The following is a 19,101-nucleotide window of genomic DNA, read 5'->3' as shown; positions in this document are numbered from 1 at the left end:
AATAAGCCTATGCAAGGGTAGTCATTGTAAATGCCACTTTAGGATGATTAACGGAGGATTCTCTATGCATTGTTTACTTTATTAATTTGAGAATATAGTGCAGATTGTTGTTACACAGCAGTTTTAGAAAGCACTCCCATTTCGAAAAAGGTGTCGTATATCTACAATGACCTAAGAGGCCTGCTAAATGCATGTCAGTTTCATCGAATTACCACAAAGAGTGAGAAACAAGTTTTACGTTAATTGCCTGAACAGGTCTTAGCCAGACAGATACAATTGGTTCACAGGTTTCCATAGAATTTCACTAATTGGTCTTGGTGATATTACACAACTAAACTTCCAGCATTAGAGTGATCTGTCAGTCTTAGACATCTCAAAGTTACTCCTAATCTCTTGACGAACGCGACATGCTCTCTCATTAATACATTTTACTTCTCAGTTTTATCTCGAATCAACACTAATAATTTGCCGTATGATGCAGAAATCTTCGGAAAAAAACTTACGAAACTTTTCGGGTCCGTGATTCTAACTTCAGTCAGTAAATTAACATGCGATCCTTCGCTCCTTTTTTCAACCAGTCTCGGACCCATTTCCTCTTTATCGTTGTTTTCTATTACCTGGAAGCTGCAGATTTTATAATTGCAACACACGCTTTCCTTTGGCTGTTCGATACCTTAACCTTCTAAAATCGCGCTGTCAACCACAAATTTTTGTCGATGTTATAGTGTGAAGTCGTTTCAATACATTGCACGTTTGACAAACTAGTATTGTCAAAAAGTACTGAACGTGCGCAGGCTCCTTAAAAGAATACTTGAAAACTCAATCTGTAGGATGGCATGTTAAAAGACGAACTGAAGCATAAACAGTGAGCATGTTGTATGGTTGATTCGTGAATATCATGAATGTTTGCAACATCTGAATGGCGAATAGACCGTCAGTTCTCGACCCCACATACCCGATACACATTAACGATACCGAAAATGTTTTGGGATCAGTCAGTACTGCTCGTCAATATTTATAATATTGACAATACTTCAATGTGCGCCCTCAGACGGTCAATATGTCGCGGTTTGACAATAATATTGAACTGTTAGGGCTGGGCAAAATCATGCGTGAAGTGCACTGAAACAGAAAGGATTTTTTTCTTTTTCCTTTTTAACATGTTTGGCTTATTAAAAATACGAACTATATCCAAATTTATTATATTACAAACTGTTATGAATGCAATAAAACATTTGGCCGCTCGTAATATGAAAAAATATAAACAAAGGATTAATACGTACCAAACTTTCAAACTCGTTTATGCTTACCAACTATGTTTATCGTCACTTGGCGATTCAAACCGGAAAACGTAAGAAAAAAGAGTAAGGATAACGCATGTGTATAGATTGATCTCGTCTAAACGTCACCAATTGGAATATTCTACGATTAACGATGCAAAATGTTTGTCGTCAGTGCTGAAATCAATACCACCTTTCCCTTCATCCGTGACTTTCAGTGTTGGCCGTCGCCATTACAGCGACGACAGTGTTCGTCAAAAGCGCTTTCGTTCATCGTCGTTTTCGGCGACAGGGTTTATCCCTGCTCCCGAAAGGGTTTCGTTTCCTTCGTGTATAAACTTTTAGCATCTTTTGAACCAGTTTTGTGGCACTGGCAAAAGGTTTTATTATTTGTGTAATTTTAATCATGGCTTGCTGAAAAAATGTCGGGCCTGAAATTGTTTGCTGTTTCTCCATGCGGAGATTATTTCTCCACCATCGTAGATGCTAGAGGACTTTACTATGGACAAAAAATCAACTCGTTCAGTACAACCCCCAGTAAAGGGGAATGGTACTGAGGCTAAGAAGAATCAAGGTGAATATTGACTTAACCTGATCATTTTAATGACCTTGGCAAACTGTTATTTGTTGTTCGTGTTATTATGAACGATTGTTTTGATACTGGTTTTTCATTAGCATAGCAAAATAAGTTGTGAGTTTTAACAGAATGAATTTGTGACTCTCCTTTTAGCACAACAGATGCCGTGTTGTTGTTTTTTTTTTCCTTTTAATTTAACGATTGCGCAATGGTTTCGGACAAGCTCCTCATTTTTCTTTCTTCATATAATAATTCATATTGCGAAGTCGTAGTAAATTTGCAATTGAAGAATATAATGCCTATGGTCATGGTTTACGATGTGACCAGAACAGAGAGAACAAAAATTAACTTTGGTACAAGTGCTTATTTTATCTAGTCGCAGAAACTCACAGAAGCGAGAAAGGAGGAATAAAGTTAAGTGTAGAACTTGAATCATCGTAGCCCGTAGCTTAAAAATATGTAGACAGTTTTGCTTGTAAATCTGGAATAAAAAATATTACCTGAAAGGAAACATCAACAATAGAAGTAAACGTTCCGTAATATTAACGAAATAGGCCTGCTTGACCATCTAATTGTCCTATGGAGACTGATAATGAATCTGTTACCCTAATTGCTGTTCTGTCACAGTGTAAATGACAGTGTGAAGAATATTTGACAAGTTGCAGCTTTTCACGTAACTCGCGTGGAAGTGCCCTTGGATGTGAAATACTACTGAAAGACGGAAAAAAAGATAACTTAAAGTAATGTAAAACGCAGTTGTATAAAGTAGGTGTATGTTGATGCAATATCAGCTTCTGTCAATTATTTACAGTCACCGTATGAATGGGAATAAAGTTGATTTTTAATTGTGTAAAGGCTCCGTATGATGCCATGTTTTTCAAAGAGAAACTGTATTTTTTTGTGAAGTGACACATTCCATGTCATACCAATTATAGCCTATGGACCATTAGATTAGATTAGTACGTGGTTCCCCCTCCTCCCCCTCCCTCTCGGGAAATTACCCACTTATTATATCCAAAAATTCATCTAATGAGTAGAAGGAGTTGTCATTAAGAAATTCTTTTAATTTCCTTTAAATGCTATGTGGCTATCTGTCAGACTTTTGATGCTATTAAGTGAGTGACCAAAGACTTTCGTGGCAGCATAATTTACCCCCTTCTGAGCCAAAGTTAGATTTAACCTTGAGTAGTGAAGATCATCCTTTCTCCTAGTGTTGTAGCCGTGTACACTGCTATTACTTTTGAATTCGTTCGGATTGTTAATAACAAATTTCATAAGTGAATATATATATTGTGAGGCTACAGTGAAGATCTGTAGCTCTTTAAATAACTGTCTGCAGGATGATCTTGGATGAGCTCCAGCAATTATTGTGATTACATGCTTTTGTGCTATGAACACTCTTTTACTCAACGATGAGTTACCCCAGAATGATGATGCCATAGGAAAGCAGAGAATGAAAATAGGCATGGTAAGCTAATTTACTCAGATGTATATCGCCAAAATTTGCAATGGCTCTAATAGCATAAGTAGCTGAACTCTAATGCTTCAGCAGATCCTTGGTGTGTTTTTTCCAGTTCAATCCCTCATCAATGCATACACCTAGAAATTTTGAATATTCTACCGTAGCTACCGATTTCTGATCGAAGTCTATATTTATCAATGGCGTCATTCCATTTAGTGTGTGGAACTGTATATACTGTTTTGTCAAAGTTTAATGAGAGCCCATTTGCAGAGAATCATTTAATGATTTTCTGAAAAACATCGTTTACAATTTCACCAGTTAATTCTTGTCTGTTTGGTGTGATAGCTATACTTGTATCATAAAAGTAACTAGCCTAATTAATTATACGCAAGAATGTGCAGTGCAATTCAAAAAACATATCAGAAGAGGGTGTGTGTGCTTAAAAAATTGAAATGACAGGAAGTATTCCAAATTAAAATTAAAATTTGTAGCCAGAGTGAAGTTATAGTATTACTGTTAATTGTTCACCACCTGTAAAGTCAAAGATAACACATTTTCTGTATAGGCTATTATTACTTAGTTAAGTGTAAAAGTAATCTCATTCTAGTGAAATATCCTGTGCCAGTAGTAACTGACAGTCGGATCTACTACTCTCACTGCTACAGAAAAGATATAAATTAGTTACAAAAAATGTAATGGGAGTCCTTTCTTCACTCCTGCTCTTTTAGTTTATTTCCTCAGTTGAATATTTGTAAGGATGATGGGTCAACAGGTGTGTTTAATATAAGTCTTTGGCTAGATACGCAATGTTAATGGCTTCTGTCACATCACCTTTTGGTGAATATACTCAGTTTTAGAACTTTTCCAGTTCATGGTGGGATTACATAGCAACCAGTGATAGATGTTTTAAAGAGATAACACACTTTTTATTGGAAAGGTTATATTTATGAAAATTCCTTTACTGGTTAAAGCAGACCACTCACCAAAAAGCAGAAGTGTTCGTTCCAATCCTCCTCCTGTTATCGGGATTTTACACTTCTGGGAGTTGCAACTCACTCTTGTCCCTTAATATAATGAATGGTATTCTTTTATAACACACCAGATGAAAAGCCGAACTTGCTCTCATTGTTTTTAAAGTGTAAGTACAGATTGCGATTGGTGATGTATTTAGCATAATTTTGAATTTGTCGGCTTTTGTTCACCCAAATCCACAAATGTATTCTCATCATCATTGTGCTGCGCCCCCCCCCCCCCCCCCCCCTGTAGGAGTCTGTGTTCACCTGTTATGATCACAAGTTATGATCACAAGAAAACTGTTACCGATGTTTCCTTGTTTTCCAGTGCATCTTCTTCCATTTGGTCTGTATAGTAAATCTTCTTTTAGTATTGATTGTTCTTGAGTTCTATTAGTATATATGTGTGTGTGTGTGTGTGTGTGTGTGTGTGTGTGTGTGTGTGTGTGTGTGTGTGTGTGTGTGTGTGTGTGTGTTTTAGCAATTATTTACTTTCTTTGAGTCTATCTTGTGTTTTAAAAATATACTGTCCCCTGCTCATCGACATTTTTAGATTACCCAGTCTCGTAAAGGCTTTGGCTTAGATGTATTGTGTGCATCAACCTCGCTCCTAAGCCAACCTTTCTTCAGATAACCTGTGTCATAAATTAGTTTCTTCTGTAATTTGATTCAGTGACTCTTCATTAGTTATTTGCTCTACCCAGTTATTCTTAAGCCTTCTTCTGTAGCATCACATTTTAAAAGCTTACAGTCTCTTCTTGTCGTCTTATTGTCCATATTTCACTTTCTTATTGTCCATATTTCACATGTGTACAAGGCTACACTTTAAATATACTTTTTTCTGAAAAGACTTTGTAACACTTAAATTTGTGTTTTTTTTTTTTTTTTTTTTTTATGATTCAGCTCTACCAAAAAAAATTGATATAAAATGAAATGGAATAAGTAATCTAATAAAAAGAATAGTTCTCTCTTTCTTGACAATCTAATAATTTGAAGTAATCATGTTTGAAAAGTGTAATTTTTTGGGTTCTGTCTCACCAAAATTTCTTCCCTAACAATCCCATCGGTTACAGCATCTGGCCAGCAGTATTGTTTGCCTCAAGACATTTTACAGCAAATTACTGAAACCTGTAAAAATTAAAAGATCTTGAACTGAACATGGTCTTGGTGGAAGGAGACCTCTTCTTATTTTGACCTCAGACACTTATGGAAGTGTATCATTGGCCTTGAGATAGTGTGTAATGAAAATACCAGGTTTGGGAACTTGATAAAGAAACACATCTTGGCTGCTGTTGCACAGCTATCATGTGAGGCCTATCTGATGATGGAGATGCTGGTTTTCTCACTTCAAAAGAAACCAGCAGTTTTTAAATCACCATGGACCATAGCAACATATTTATCAGTACAGTAATGTTCCACATAAAAGGCAGATTATGCTAACAAAAAGTACACTATACCTTAAACTGGAATTAAACTAGCACACCAACAGCATTACACAATAAAATGACAAATTAATAATTATGTTGCGTGAATTCATTTCAAAAACAGTCAGAAATGTTGCTCTAAAGTTCACCAAAGTTTATACACTGTGTGCCATGATCTCCATTGCCTCGGTAATGCACAGTTAAGTTGTGGAATTTATAACTAGGTTTATTCTCTAGTTATAACATAGGAACACTGAAATTTGACACGCTGCATTGTGATAAGAGGTGTCCTTTCTGAAGTTTGACATTACCTTCCCCACAGAGTTGTAGAACATAATAAAAGATGCCAGTTTTAATTTGAGTTCCAATGGAATATGGACCCATTTTTAACACACCTCTACCTTATTGTTGTTTCTAGAGCTTATACACTCATATTACAAAACCATATATTTTTAGTTTGTATAGAATGTTCTTTCTAATGATTATAGTTTAAAAGAGATTGCGGAAAACTCCTTTTTTGTAAAAGTTGTCCAAAAATAGCTTAAAAAATCTATCTTTGCACTTTGTTTGTAAACTATTGGAAAGCAGTGATAGGAGAATGAATTTTTATGTTCCAAGACCTTGTGGTGTTAAGGCACTACATGCAATGTTACACGTTTATCCAGCAATTACTTCTGGAGATATAAATTACTAAACTCCACAAATTCCCCCTCCCTGCCCTGCCCCCCCTCCCCCCCCCCCTTCATGTTATCCATGCAAAAATTGCTGTGGGGTTTTTTTTTTTTTTTTTTTTTTTTTTTTTTTTTTTTTTTTTTTTTTTTTTTTTTAAATAGCGCAAAATGTAAAAGACGGCCTAGTTTTGTTTGCTTCAAGAAAATATTGCTGGAGATGTTACTCTGAGTTGCTGAAAAGTCATGGGTGCTTTGTTGACAGCTGCACTTTGTGGTTAAACAAATGATTACATCTATGGAAGTATTAAATTAGTGATTGTAAAACTTTACCAATGTTCATTTGGAACATGTGCAGATGTTCATACATAATTTCATCGAAGTCTGTGATGGTCATGTGGGAACCTCTAGATACCTTGGCATATATGTAGCACATTTGCACCTTTTATGTTGAAAAATTTATCAAACATATAGTCTGAAATACACCTCTTGGTTTTGATGATGCAATAGGAATCACTTGTGTAGTGCTAATGGCCCTCCTGTCATTTTGTGCTCTAACCACTTCCAACTGTTTCATACAGCACTTTTTCAGTATGGGCATAAAAATATTTTCAATGATTTTTGTCTCGGATGGAATTTATGGTGTGGTAAGACTGATACATAGCATATCCTGACGTTCAGGTTGGATTGGAAGGTAACATCTTGTAAGTTGGCGAAGCTAACAAATGTGATTATTAAACCTAAGATGTGGTGTCCAGAACCTAAGATATCGTGTCCTGTAGTGCAGTGCGAGGTCTAGGTTAGGTTGAAAGGTGACAATTTGGTGGTGAGCTGACAGAGCTAAGGAAAGTGAGAGACACGTGGGCTGTAGCACAGTGGTCCAAAATGCAAGGAAACATAATATAGCGTATTAAAGTGGTGTGGTTTCAAAATCTAATGTTGTTGTAATTATCTTTATTACAGATAATTTATAGCCTCTCACTCCCCTGCAGTGTTGGACACCAAAATAGACCCGCAGCACTTCCTTGCCTGTCTTAAAAGACAACTGATAGGAGTATTTTTATTTAGTCATGTTATTACCTTTACCAGATGTACCGGTATGAAATGAGTGTTAAAATACAAATGTGTCGATAGGGAACATTTGTTGTGAACGAGCCTTAATTTTTTTTTGTTCGATTGGTATGACATCTGTCAAAGATATTTAGTATACATCAAGTCATGAAACAAACATCATCATATGTTTTCATCGTGTTAACAATGTCTAATTTTGTACCAGAAAGTGATGATTTGCGGAAAGCATTAATTTTTTGTTTTCATTTGAAAAAAAGTGCTGCAGAGTCGCATCAAATGCTTGTTAAGGCATATGGTGATCATGCTCTATCAGAAGCAACATGCAAAAGATGGTTTCAACGGTTCAGAAATAATGATTTTGATGTAAGAAATTAAGAACGTGGAAGAGCACCAAAAAAGTTCTAAGACGCCGAATTGCAAGCAATGTTGGATGAAGATGATACTTTGAGTCAGAAGCAAATGGCAGCAATGCTAAATGTTGCACAACAAACAATTTCTGACCATGGGAAGATCCAAAAGTGTGGAAAATGGGTGCCACGTGAATTGACTGAAAGACAGATGGAAAACCGAAAAACCATTTGTTCAAATTTGCTTCAGACATGAAAGAGAATCAATTTTGCATCGAATTGTTACTGGCGATGAAAATTGGATTTATTTTAAGAATCCTAAACGGGAAAAATCGGGTTAATCCGGGACAACCATAAACATAGACTGCAAAACCAGATCGATTCGGCAAGAAGACAATGCTCTGTGTTTGATGGGATCAGAAATGTGTGGTGTATCATGAACTTCTAAAACCCACTGAAACTGTGAGTACTAATCGCTACAGACAACAAATGATCAATTTGAACTATACATTGATCAAAAAAAGACCAGAATGGGCCAGAAGACATGGCAAAGTAATTTTTTTACACGACAATGCACCTGTACACAAAGCAAAACTGGTTCAGGGTACAATCAAAACACTTGGCTGGGAGCTGTATTCACCAGACTCGGCTCCTTCCAACTACCATTTGTTTTCATCAATGGGACAAGCATTGGCTGAGGAACACTTCGATTCCTACGAAGAAGTCGAAAATTGGGTGTCCGATAGGTTTGCTTCAAAAGACGAACATTTCTATTGGCGTGGTGTCCACAGATTGCCAAAAAGGTAGTCAAAATGTGTAGAAAGCAATGGTCAGTACTTTGAATAAAATGTTTTTATTTCTCAATTCAAAATTAGTGTTTCTTAAAAAAAAAAAAGAGCTCATTTCATACTGGTAAACCTGGTAAATTCTGGTCCCCAAGTTGGGTTTGACCTTCACTTTCCAAATTTTACAGAAGTGCAGGCCATAAACTGTGCACTGTTATCTTTTACACCTAACAAATGGATCTACCTCTGCACCCAGAATTCAGCGTAGCAGCAGGTTTGTTATTGTGGGGTTGTCACATACCCTCTCAGTGGCAGCCCCCTGACAACACAGGGATCGCACTGCCGGTATCTGGGCTGTAACCTTCCAGTGTCAGTCAAGGAGTAGGTGCCTGTCAGCTTCTGGGTATCGGCACTCCGTGCAACGGTGGGTGTGCCAGATAGCCTTTGGCTTGGCGGTGTGTCGCCCACAGGAAGGGCCCGTGATCAGAGTGAACGGCGGGTGATCTGCAATGAAACGGATCAAACTTAACAGTGGCAATGTCAGCACGGCCATCTCATCAGTCAGTAACAGTGATTTTAATGCAGAGGTTTACAGTCTTGTGGCATTTCAGTCTATGACCATGTCTCAAGATGAGAGCCATTCAACGAGAAATAGAAATGTACAATTTGCCAAGTTCTTGGTTTGTTCCCGAATTGACAGCCACTGTTTTTCATTGAAAATATTGAAGATCGGTTGGGGGGGGGGGGATGAGGAATGGCTCTTTGTTGACCAGTCGCGTGCCAATCAATCGTGGGCACTTCAGGGCTGTGTAAAGATAGGAGATATACCAGTAACTGTTTCCATAACAAGTTCGATGGAATTCAGGGTGATGAAGAGCTGCATACTAATCTGGTGTGGCTGGCGTGGTATCCAGTTTGTTTACCGCATCGAGAAGAGACCCAAAGATAATAGAATGGACAGTGGAGCTTTTATCCTGGTCTTCCAACGGCAAAATTTTGCCTGGAAGTTCAAGGTTATGGTTTTTAGATGTGATGTCAGGTCTAATTTTCCTCCTCCGATGAGATATTTTAGGTGCCAGAGGTTCGGACACACATGCTCCCTCTGTTCTAATGAGGCTGTCGGGCACATCCCATGAAGGCAGTCCTTGTGACCAACGCCCTCAATGTGTTAACTATCTGGAACTATACCCTCATTGGTCACCACAATGCTTGGTGTTCAAGAGGAAGAAGAAAATTTAAGAGAATAAGACTTGACCGCTTGTCTAATCAAGATGCGAAGAAAAAGTTTGAAAGACTTAATCTTATTTATATGGTCTTAAATTTTGTGACTTGAGTGAGCTTATACATCATGCGATATGGTCTCGCACCTAGACTTTGTCGTATTCCAGGGCCTGCCCCACGGTTGGAGGAGGGAATGACAACCCCCGCCCCTGTAGCAGCAGTGGTTGCACACCATCTGTGCAACCAGAGATGCCTAGTCATCCTCTGTTGTCGTCAGTGATGAGGACACCTGTCAAGGTGCCCCCTCTCAAAGACAGGGACCAGCTGCCATAGGCTGGGGGCTGAAGAAAAGTACGGTCTTCTTCACTCTATGAACATAAAATTGGAAAATATTAACAGAAATCTGAGTCTCTCAGAGATAGGAAGGATAAGCAGAAAGATAAACTTCTTCCTGAGGCTTCAGATGTTCTGCTCCCTGCCCCTGCAAAGGTTGAGCCTGTGCACCTTGACGATGTCTTGCACAATCAGGCAGCCTGCAAGCTGGTAGCAAAGTAATCACACCCATCTTTCCATTCACCATTTTCTCGGACCTGACTCCATTGCTCCTTCAATGGAACTGTAACGGCCACTATCGCCACCTGACAGATTTCCGTCATTTACTGGCTACTTATTTTGTAATTGGCATAGCACTTCAACAAACGCGGTTTACGGCGACACGTCTCCCTGCTCTGAAAACCTACAAACCTTACTGTACCTATTGTGTTAGTGTCAAGAGTGTGTCCAGTTTTGTTCATTCCCTCATAAGCTCTTTTTCAGATGCCCCTTACCACTGAACTAGAGACCATGGCCATTAGCGTCTACCTGTCAGTTTTAATGACAATCCAAATGTATGTTTCCCATTAGCACAAGCTGTTAAAAGTTAATGGAATAGTTACACCTCTTCCCTTCCTCTTACTGGGGACTTTAATGCCCACAGTTGAGTGCGGGGTGGCGACAGTGTCTCGCGGAGGCCGGGTGCTAAAACCTCCTTCCAGAGTTGGATGTCTGCATACTCAACACTGGAGCTGCAACACATTTCAGTGTGGCCCGCAAAACGTACTCAAGTGTTGATCTCACAGTTTGCAGCCTATCTTACCCCTGATTCAGTCCATGTTGATCTTTGACAGCGACCATTTTCCTATTATTCTCTCGCTGTCCACTCAGACATATGGGACATATTCCACTTTGGGCTCCTCGGAAAGTTGACTGACAGGCTTTCTCCTCCAAAGCCACTTTTGCAGTCAGTCATGCGTCGAATATCAACGGAGTGGTACAGAATACTATTGATACTGTTATTCCTGCTGCCACAGCAATGATGTCCTCTGGCTCATTCCAATGGCTGTCGGTGCCATGATGGTCTTCAGATACAGCAGTGGCGATCGGGGAGGGCTGCAGGGGCTTCAGTGGCATGAGCACCATTCCTCTAAGGATAATTTAATAACATTCCAGAGACTTTGGACGAAATTACAATTTTTAATAAAGAATAGGGAGCAGGAGTGTTGGGAGCAACATGTATCATCAGTGCGATCCTGTACCCCATTGTTCCAAATATGAACTAAACTCTGCTGCATATACAGCCAGCAGCCATCAACTACAAACCACCCACGGCGGTTCCTGGCATGCTTGTCAATGGTAACATGTGCACTGATCCTGTTTTACTTGCTGGATGTTTTGCGGCACACTTCATTAGTGTGTCCACTTACAGTAGTTACCATCCTCATTTCCTGACCCAGAATCACCTCACTGAGTGCAGCCCATTATCCTACCATGCACACGGTTCTGTCATACAACGTCCCTTTTGGCAAATGAGAGTTTTGCAGCACTTTGGCATATGTCAGGATATGGTTCCCAGGCCCAACAAAATTCACAACCAAATGCTGAAATATCTTCGTGCCAACAGCATGAAACATGTTCTTGGGCTTTTTCATATTTGGCAGGAAGGTATTATTATTCCTGTCCTGAAACTGGGTAAGGACCCACATATTTTAAAGAACTGGGCCTACCAACCAATCTCTCTGATAAATGGGTTATGTAAAATCAGTTGTGTAAGCTATCCAAACTTATGGTCAACTGCTGTCTTTGTTGGCTGTAAATCTTTCCGTTCCACCACAGATCATCTGGTTCAACTGGAATCTGCAGTGCGCATTACCAACATCTGATTGCTGTGTTCTTTGACCTGCAGAATGCATAAGATACCACCTGGCAACATCACATACTATCTACACTGCATGATTGTGTTTCTGGGGCAGTTCACTCATTTTTATCCAGAATTTCCTGTCTCTCAGACTACTTCAGGTCCAGATAGTTTACTCTCAGCAACCAATGTATACAGGAAACGAGTCCCTCAGGGATCGGTCCTGAGTGTAACGCTGTTTGCTATCGCCATCAGTGGCGTCGTAAATGCAGTGGGCGCAACAGTCTCTCCGTCACAGTACAAATGTGTTTGCCTGTATTATGCCTTTGCTTCACTGCGCATTGCTGAGTGCCAACTTCAGGGGACTGTGTGGAGAGTCCACGACTGGGCCCTGAACCACAACTGTCAATTTTCCCCTGCAAAATCATGAGTTATGTATTTTTGTTGACTCTAGACTTTGCGCCTGCACCCAGAAATTTATCTCGGTGACAAGGTTCCTGAAGTCGTTGATACTTCAAATTCCTATTTTATTTGGCCACAAGCTATCTTGGCTGCCGCATGTCTGCTGGCTCAAGGCAACCTATCGTGTTACTACTACTGTCCGCCCTTTTCTAAACTCGTTCACTTGCTTATATAGGAGGCAAATCCCCACGTTTTTGATTGATTTTTCCTTTTTGTATGTGTTTCTCTCATGAATTGGAGGGATTGTGACCCAGTAGTTTAGCCCATTGGACACACAATTGTCATCGGCAATCTTATAGCCACATGGCATTTGCCATTAGATCGCACAGTGGATGTGGCTGCGAGCACACAGCCTTTAGATGACAGGTGTCACAGCAGACTCTCAGATGGTTGCAGAGCATGATGAAAAAACAAACATAATACAAATTAGTGAAAAGATATTTGCCCTACCCACCGTATAGTGGAAAGGCACAACAGATTGAGTAACATTGGAGATAGGCAACAAACCTTGCCACATTCCCTTCTCAACTACCACCTTAGTTTCATATCCTTAAACTCGAGTAACTGCAGTCCAGTTTTTGTGCATGTTGGGGTTAAATCTCTCTCATTGTATTTTATTCCTGCTACCTTCAGAATTTAAGTGTGTGTTCCACTCAGCATTGCCAAAAGATTTTTCTAAATCCACAAATGCTATAAATGTAGGTTCGCCTATCTCAACCTTTAGCTATCATCTTTAGAATTGAAGTTACTACATTCTTCTTTAAGTCTTGAGATATTTTGCATGTTTTGTATGTGTTGCACAGCAGGTGGACTAGTACTGTCACGAAGTGAATTTTAAAACTTTTCAGCGAATTGATTCTGTGAAGAAATTTCAGGCTTGCTTCCGTTCGTCAGCAACTACATCGGTATTACGACTGTGCACCTGCCAGTCACCCTCAGGTGAGCTTTCAAATACTTGTGAAGACATCCTCTGTTCTGCAATATACAGTGCACTGTGAGTATTCTGGCATGCATCACAATCATGTTGACAGGCAGATAACACTACCCAGCGATAGAACTACGTACTCAGCCGTCCTCCGCATTACTGCTTGCCATGGCTGTCGGTGCACTCTGTTGTCTTTGGTTAGTGGAAATCGTGGAGGTGACAGGATTTCTTGTATAATCCAGTTGGTAGATGCTGTAGTGGTTCATCGGATTTTCCACCATGCATATTTCTTCTTTAATAATGGCGTTTCAAAAAACTATTGTTGTGACCAAAATTGTTTTACCATGCTCCATTGTCCAGTGGAGGTGCAATGTTTGGCAATAACAGACTTGTTTGGTTTGCAAAAGGTGACTGCTACATTGATTTGCAGTACAATGTTCTTTCACAGTGCATATGGTCTGGCCTATACAAGCCATAACATACTGGCAAAGTATTTTTTAAATCCCATCCTTCCACAGTAACGTAGTTTCCTTTACTTACCCCTCTCCTTAAACACTGTCTTTCGGTTGTGAACTCTTACCAAACCATCTGCATACTGTATGAGCTCTCTGTACAAGTTTTTTAAAGCACACTCATAATTTGCGGTGGGTGATGACAACTCAATGATTGTAAATGTGTGGGCTTTCTAGAAACTGAATTCCGCACAGAGCAATCATTTTTCAGTCTAACCAAAATGCACAGGAAGGGAAACCATCTATCTTTCTCTAATTCCATAGGAAACCAGACATTCTAATGAATGGAGTTGAGGTAATATAAAAACTCTGTTAATTTAGCTTCTCCTTGAAACCACACTGTGAAAGTATTGTCCACATATTAACCAGTCAACAAAGACCAAACAAAGTCTACTAAGAGAAAAGATTCATGAAGTCACAAATTTTAGCACAGTGGTAGATTGGAGTGTTTTAAACAACATAGTAAAATTCTGGGATTACTGGAGAAAGGGGTATAACCTGTCAGCTTTGACCAATTATGTCAGAAGTTACCAGAAATGATGTATTGCACAGATTTAATAGCAAAGACAAACGTTGAGAAACAAATGAATGCAGGACAGAGAAAACAGATGGTAGACATTTATCACGTATGTTCATATTTCAATTGTAATTTTGAATATATTGCTTTTTTGAGTCCTAGTATCCTATTCTTCAGTTGACCTTTATAACTCAGCTGAAGAATAGGGTATTACTGCAAAAAAAGAAAAGAAGAAAAAAAGGAACAGAAGTAACATTAGCATGGAACACCTCAGTTGACATGTATGACTTGTATCCTGAACTGCAGTTGATCTGTATAGGTTAACTGCAGTAAGGGATAAAAGTGTAAAGTATGTCGACCTTTTCGCCTTCGCTAGCACTAGTATCCTAGGTCAACTGAAATACGGGATACAAATTTTGCAGGTTTGGGGTTTTTTCCCCCTGCCTCTGCTACTACTAGCATTTTATTGTTCAGTTGATATTAGTATCAGTGAATGTGAAAAGACAGCTGACCTATGCAGTATAGGTCAACTGGAGAATCGGTTATAGGTCAACTGAAGAACGGGATACTATGTTCGTAGTTCAACTGAGGTACAGGATGCCAATGTTACATATGTTGCATTTTTCGTCTTTAATGGCACTAGTATCCTATTTTTTTCAAGTGACCTTTATAGGTCAACTGAAGCACAGGATACAAATTTTTCACACGTCAGTCTTTTCGCCTTCGATAGAACTAGCATTGGCTGAAAAGTATCGTAGTAATACTAGTGCTGTCAAAGGCGAAAAAGTGACAATTGTAAAATTTGTATTCCGTACTGCAGTTGACGAATCCTGCTTTAAGTCTTCCATATTCATAGGAATACATAAATCCATACCTACAGATGAAAATCAAAATGTAAAAATTGTCCAGAATGAAAAAAAATTCTTCCAAAATATCTCAAACTCACTTAGAATGAAAATAAGTACCAAATGAATTGGAACAAGCATGTGATTTAAGTTAACACAAGCGACAAAAATCGTACACAATGTATAGCTCTGTCTTTTAAAAACACATCCATTTATTTCAGTTTCCGATGATGACACCTCGCAACTGTAGATAACAAATTTAATATCTTATAGCCTGATAATAAGGACATTATCTATAAGTAAACTATGTTATCATTGTTCAAAGCTGACGGGTTGTATCCCATTCTTCAGTTGACGCAAAAATCCTGGCTGATGGGGGTGTGAGCATTGGGGTGGGGCAGGGGGCATGTTTAAAACTGCTGCTTCTAGTAAAAATTATTCCCAGTACAGGATTTAACTACATTAAATTTCCTAAGGCTGCGTTCACACTGCCGGCCGGGCCGGGCCGGGCTGGGCTGACGCGTACTGGCTCGGCTCGTGCCTAGCCAGCTCAGGCCGACGTGTAGTGCATTCACATTGCGCGCCGCGCCGAGCCGGGACGGCGAAATGGGGGAAAATCCACTTCTCCGATTTTCATGTTTTAAAAATTCTTAGCGGCATATAAGACTTCGCCACATCGTTTTATGAACTAATTGTTCCCTTAAAAGCGTTACTTACGTCGTGAAAGAAGAAAAAGTCTACTTTTCGTTTCGCGTGATTTCTTAGTTTCGTAACGCTTCCCAACCGATTTTGAAGAAAGTATGCGGCTAAAGAATCTGATTTTTGTACACGTGGTAGTGCAACACCTTAGCTTCGTATTGAATCATTTATCTTTCCATATTTCGTAACAGTCATTGTGAAATGATGCTATTTGTCAACGTTGTGCACTTGATTTACAAATCTTGTAGTGAAAAAGTTATGTAGCGGGCAGCTTACTGTTAGATCCGTTTTAGACCATACATTGCTGGGAATGAAATGTAGCTAAAAGTACCAAAAAGTTTTTGAAATGATAATGATACTGATATCTGTCTCTGGTCTCAAGTAATGCAAGCTATTTAGTGGAGTCAGTGCCGCGTCCGCAAGCCACGGAGTTCGCGCGGTTACCGCTTGGTTTAGTGTAGTCATATAATGCAGCACAGAAAAAAAACTAATTACTAGTGATCGCAGACCTAGTGCCGGCCCCTCTTATTATTTTAATGGTCTCATTCTCTAGATAAATCCAAATGTATAAGAATTTTTCCCTCGGCTACTGGACAATCATCTGCTATGCTTTTATAATTGGCCACACGTTGCATCACAAAAGACAGACAATTATTTGTCATCAACATCCTACATTTAGTATGATGTACATTTCGTATTTCGAACTAAAAGATAACTGAAGCGCAATTCTGTAGTGTCGTTGTCTACTTTGGCAGAAAAAATAATGGAGAGTTAATGAAACTACTATAGATCGGCACAGATGTGCGTTTCATTGTTCTTCATTGTTTTTTTTTTTTTCTTCCTTGGCGGGCTGCGCTGCACTGTCAAGGTAATCCCCAATCTTTGGCTAAATGGCTGGCGGGAGGCCAAATAAATAAATTTAAAAAGATCCCATCCCTTCGACAGCTGACAAGCAAGTCAGTAGAAAACGCAGCCGCAGTCAACAGGTGCTCGCCTTTAGCTAGTCTGTGCTGTCGTGTAGAACAATGTCTTCACTCTTTTATTGGCATTGATTTGATTCTGCAGTAACTCGTCGAGTTTTGAAGTACAGAAGAACTAGGAGGTTGTGGATTCATCCCATAAATAGCGACAGACATTTAGGAGAGTTTTTTTCTTTATATGAAGAACTTAAAAACTATCCTGAAAAATTTTATTCGAATTACAGAATGAATCATAATACATTTCAGTATGTGCTGCAGAACATTCGAGACAAAATTTCTAAACAGAACACAAATTTTCGCAGAAGTATAACAGCGGAAGAAAAATTGTGTATAACGATAAGGTAAGATTCGTTAGTACACACTTTTTGGTTTGCAGTAGAACTTTGTACAGCATTCACTACCTCCAATTAATTGTAGTCATGCTTTTGTATTTTAAATTTCACAAACGCTTACCTCTGAGGGGAAGAGTGTTTATGGGACTCCTGAGAATCATTAGGAAGCAATTAGCTTCGTCATTTTGGGTAATGTCTTGCTGTGCCTTCAACGAAGAATCGCAGAAATACTCCTTCAGAATTTTCCAACTTTTTTCTTCTTTTCTCTTCATGATGCAGCGCTTGGCAATGGTAATGGTTCATCATGTGGAGCCGCTGATGACCTCACAGAATTCTTTTCATTTCCTTGTAAGATAGACAGTTTTGAGATAATGCCCTTTGACTTAGTGGTTCTACACTCCTGGAAATTGAAATAAGAACACCGTGAATTCATTGTCCCAGGAAGGGGAAACTTTATTGACACATTGTTGGGGTCAGATACATCACATGATCACACTGACAGAACCACAGGCGCATAGACACAGGCAACAGAGCATGCACAATGTCGGCACTAGTATAGTGTATATCCACCTTTCGCAGCAATGCAGGCTGCTATTCTCCCATGGAGACGATCGTAGAGATGCTGGATGTAGTCCTGTGGAACGGCTTGCCATGCCATTTCCACCTGGCGCCTCAGTTGGACCAGCGTTCGTGCTGGACGTGCAGACCGCGTGAGACGACGCTTCATCCAGTCCCAAACATGCTCAATGGGGGACAGATCCGGAGATCTTGCTGGCCAGGGTAGTTGACTTACACCTTCTAGAGCACGTTGGGTGGCGCGGGATACATGCGGACGTGCATTGTCCTGTTGGAACAGCAAGTTCCCTTGCCGGTCTAGGAATGGTGGAACGATGGGTTCGATGACGGTTTGGATGTACCGTGCACTATTCAGTGTCCCCTCGACGATCACCAGTGGTGTACGGCCAGTGTAGGAGATCGCTCCCCACACCATGATGCCGGGTGTTGGCCCTGTGTGCCTCGGTCGTATGCAGTCCTGATTGTGGCGCTCACCTGCACAGCGCCAAACACGCATACGACCTTCATTGGCACCAAGGCAGAAGCGACTCTCATCGCTGAAGACGACACGTCTCCATTCGTTCCTCCATTCACGCCTGTCGCGACACCACTGGAGGCGGGCTGCACGATGTTGGGGCGTGAGCGGAAGACGGCCTAACGGTGTGCGGGACCGTAGCCCAGCTTCATGGAGACGGTTGCGAATGGTCCTCGCCGATAGCCCAGGAGCAACAGTGTCCCTAATTTGCTGGGAAGTGGCGGTGCGGTCCCCTACGGCACTGCGTAGGATCCTGCGGTCTTGGCGTGCATCCGTGCGTCGCTGCGGTCCGGTCCCAGGTCGACGGGCACGTGCACCTTCCGCCGACCACTGGCGACAACATCGATGTACTGTGGAGACCTCACACCCCACGTGTTGAGCAATTCGGCGGTTCGTCCACCCGGTCTCCCGCATGCCCACTATACGCCCTCGCTCAAAGTCCGTCAACTGCACATACGGTTCACGTCCACGCTGTCGTGGCATGCTACCAGTGTTAAAGACTGCGATGGAGCTCCGTATGCCACGGCAAACTGGCTGACACTGACGGCGGCGGTGCACAAATGCTGCGCAGCTAGCGCCATTCGACGGCCAACACCGCGGTTCCTGGTGTGTCCGCTGTGCCGTGCATGTGATCATTGCTTGTACAGCCCTCTCGCAGTGTCCGGAGCAAGTATGGTGGGTCTGACAGACCGGTGTCAATGTGTTCTTTTTTCCATTT

General features: G+C 40.5%; 1 protein-coding gene across 1 annotated transcript in view; it reads left to right on the top strand.

Moving 5' to 3' along the window:
- The first annotated feature begins 1,484 nt into the window (after positions 1 to 1,484).
- The window catches only part of LOC126411417 (RING finger protein 10), a 119,218-nt gene continuing 101,601 nt past the window's right edge, over positions 1,485 to 19,101 (top strand). Inside the window, exon 1 of the mRNA XM_050081362.1 lies at positions 1,485 to 1,854. Within this exon, the coding sequence (XP_049937319.1) occupies positions 1,764 to 1,854 (91 nt within the window). The 5' untranslated portion in view covers positions 1,485 to 1,763. The remainder of the gene's footprint in view (positions 1,855 to 19,101) is intronic.

The sequence above is a fragment of the Schistocerca serialis genome, chromosome 1, assembly GCF_023864345.2.
Source record: "Schistocerca serialis cubense isolate TAMUIC-IGC-003099 chromosome 1, iqSchSeri2.2, whole genome shotgun sequence".
NCBI lineage: Eukaryota > Metazoa > Arthropoda > Insecta > Orthoptera > Acrididae > Schistocerca > Schistocerca serialis.
This window is presented reverse-complemented; position numbering and strand designations above follow the sequence as displayed.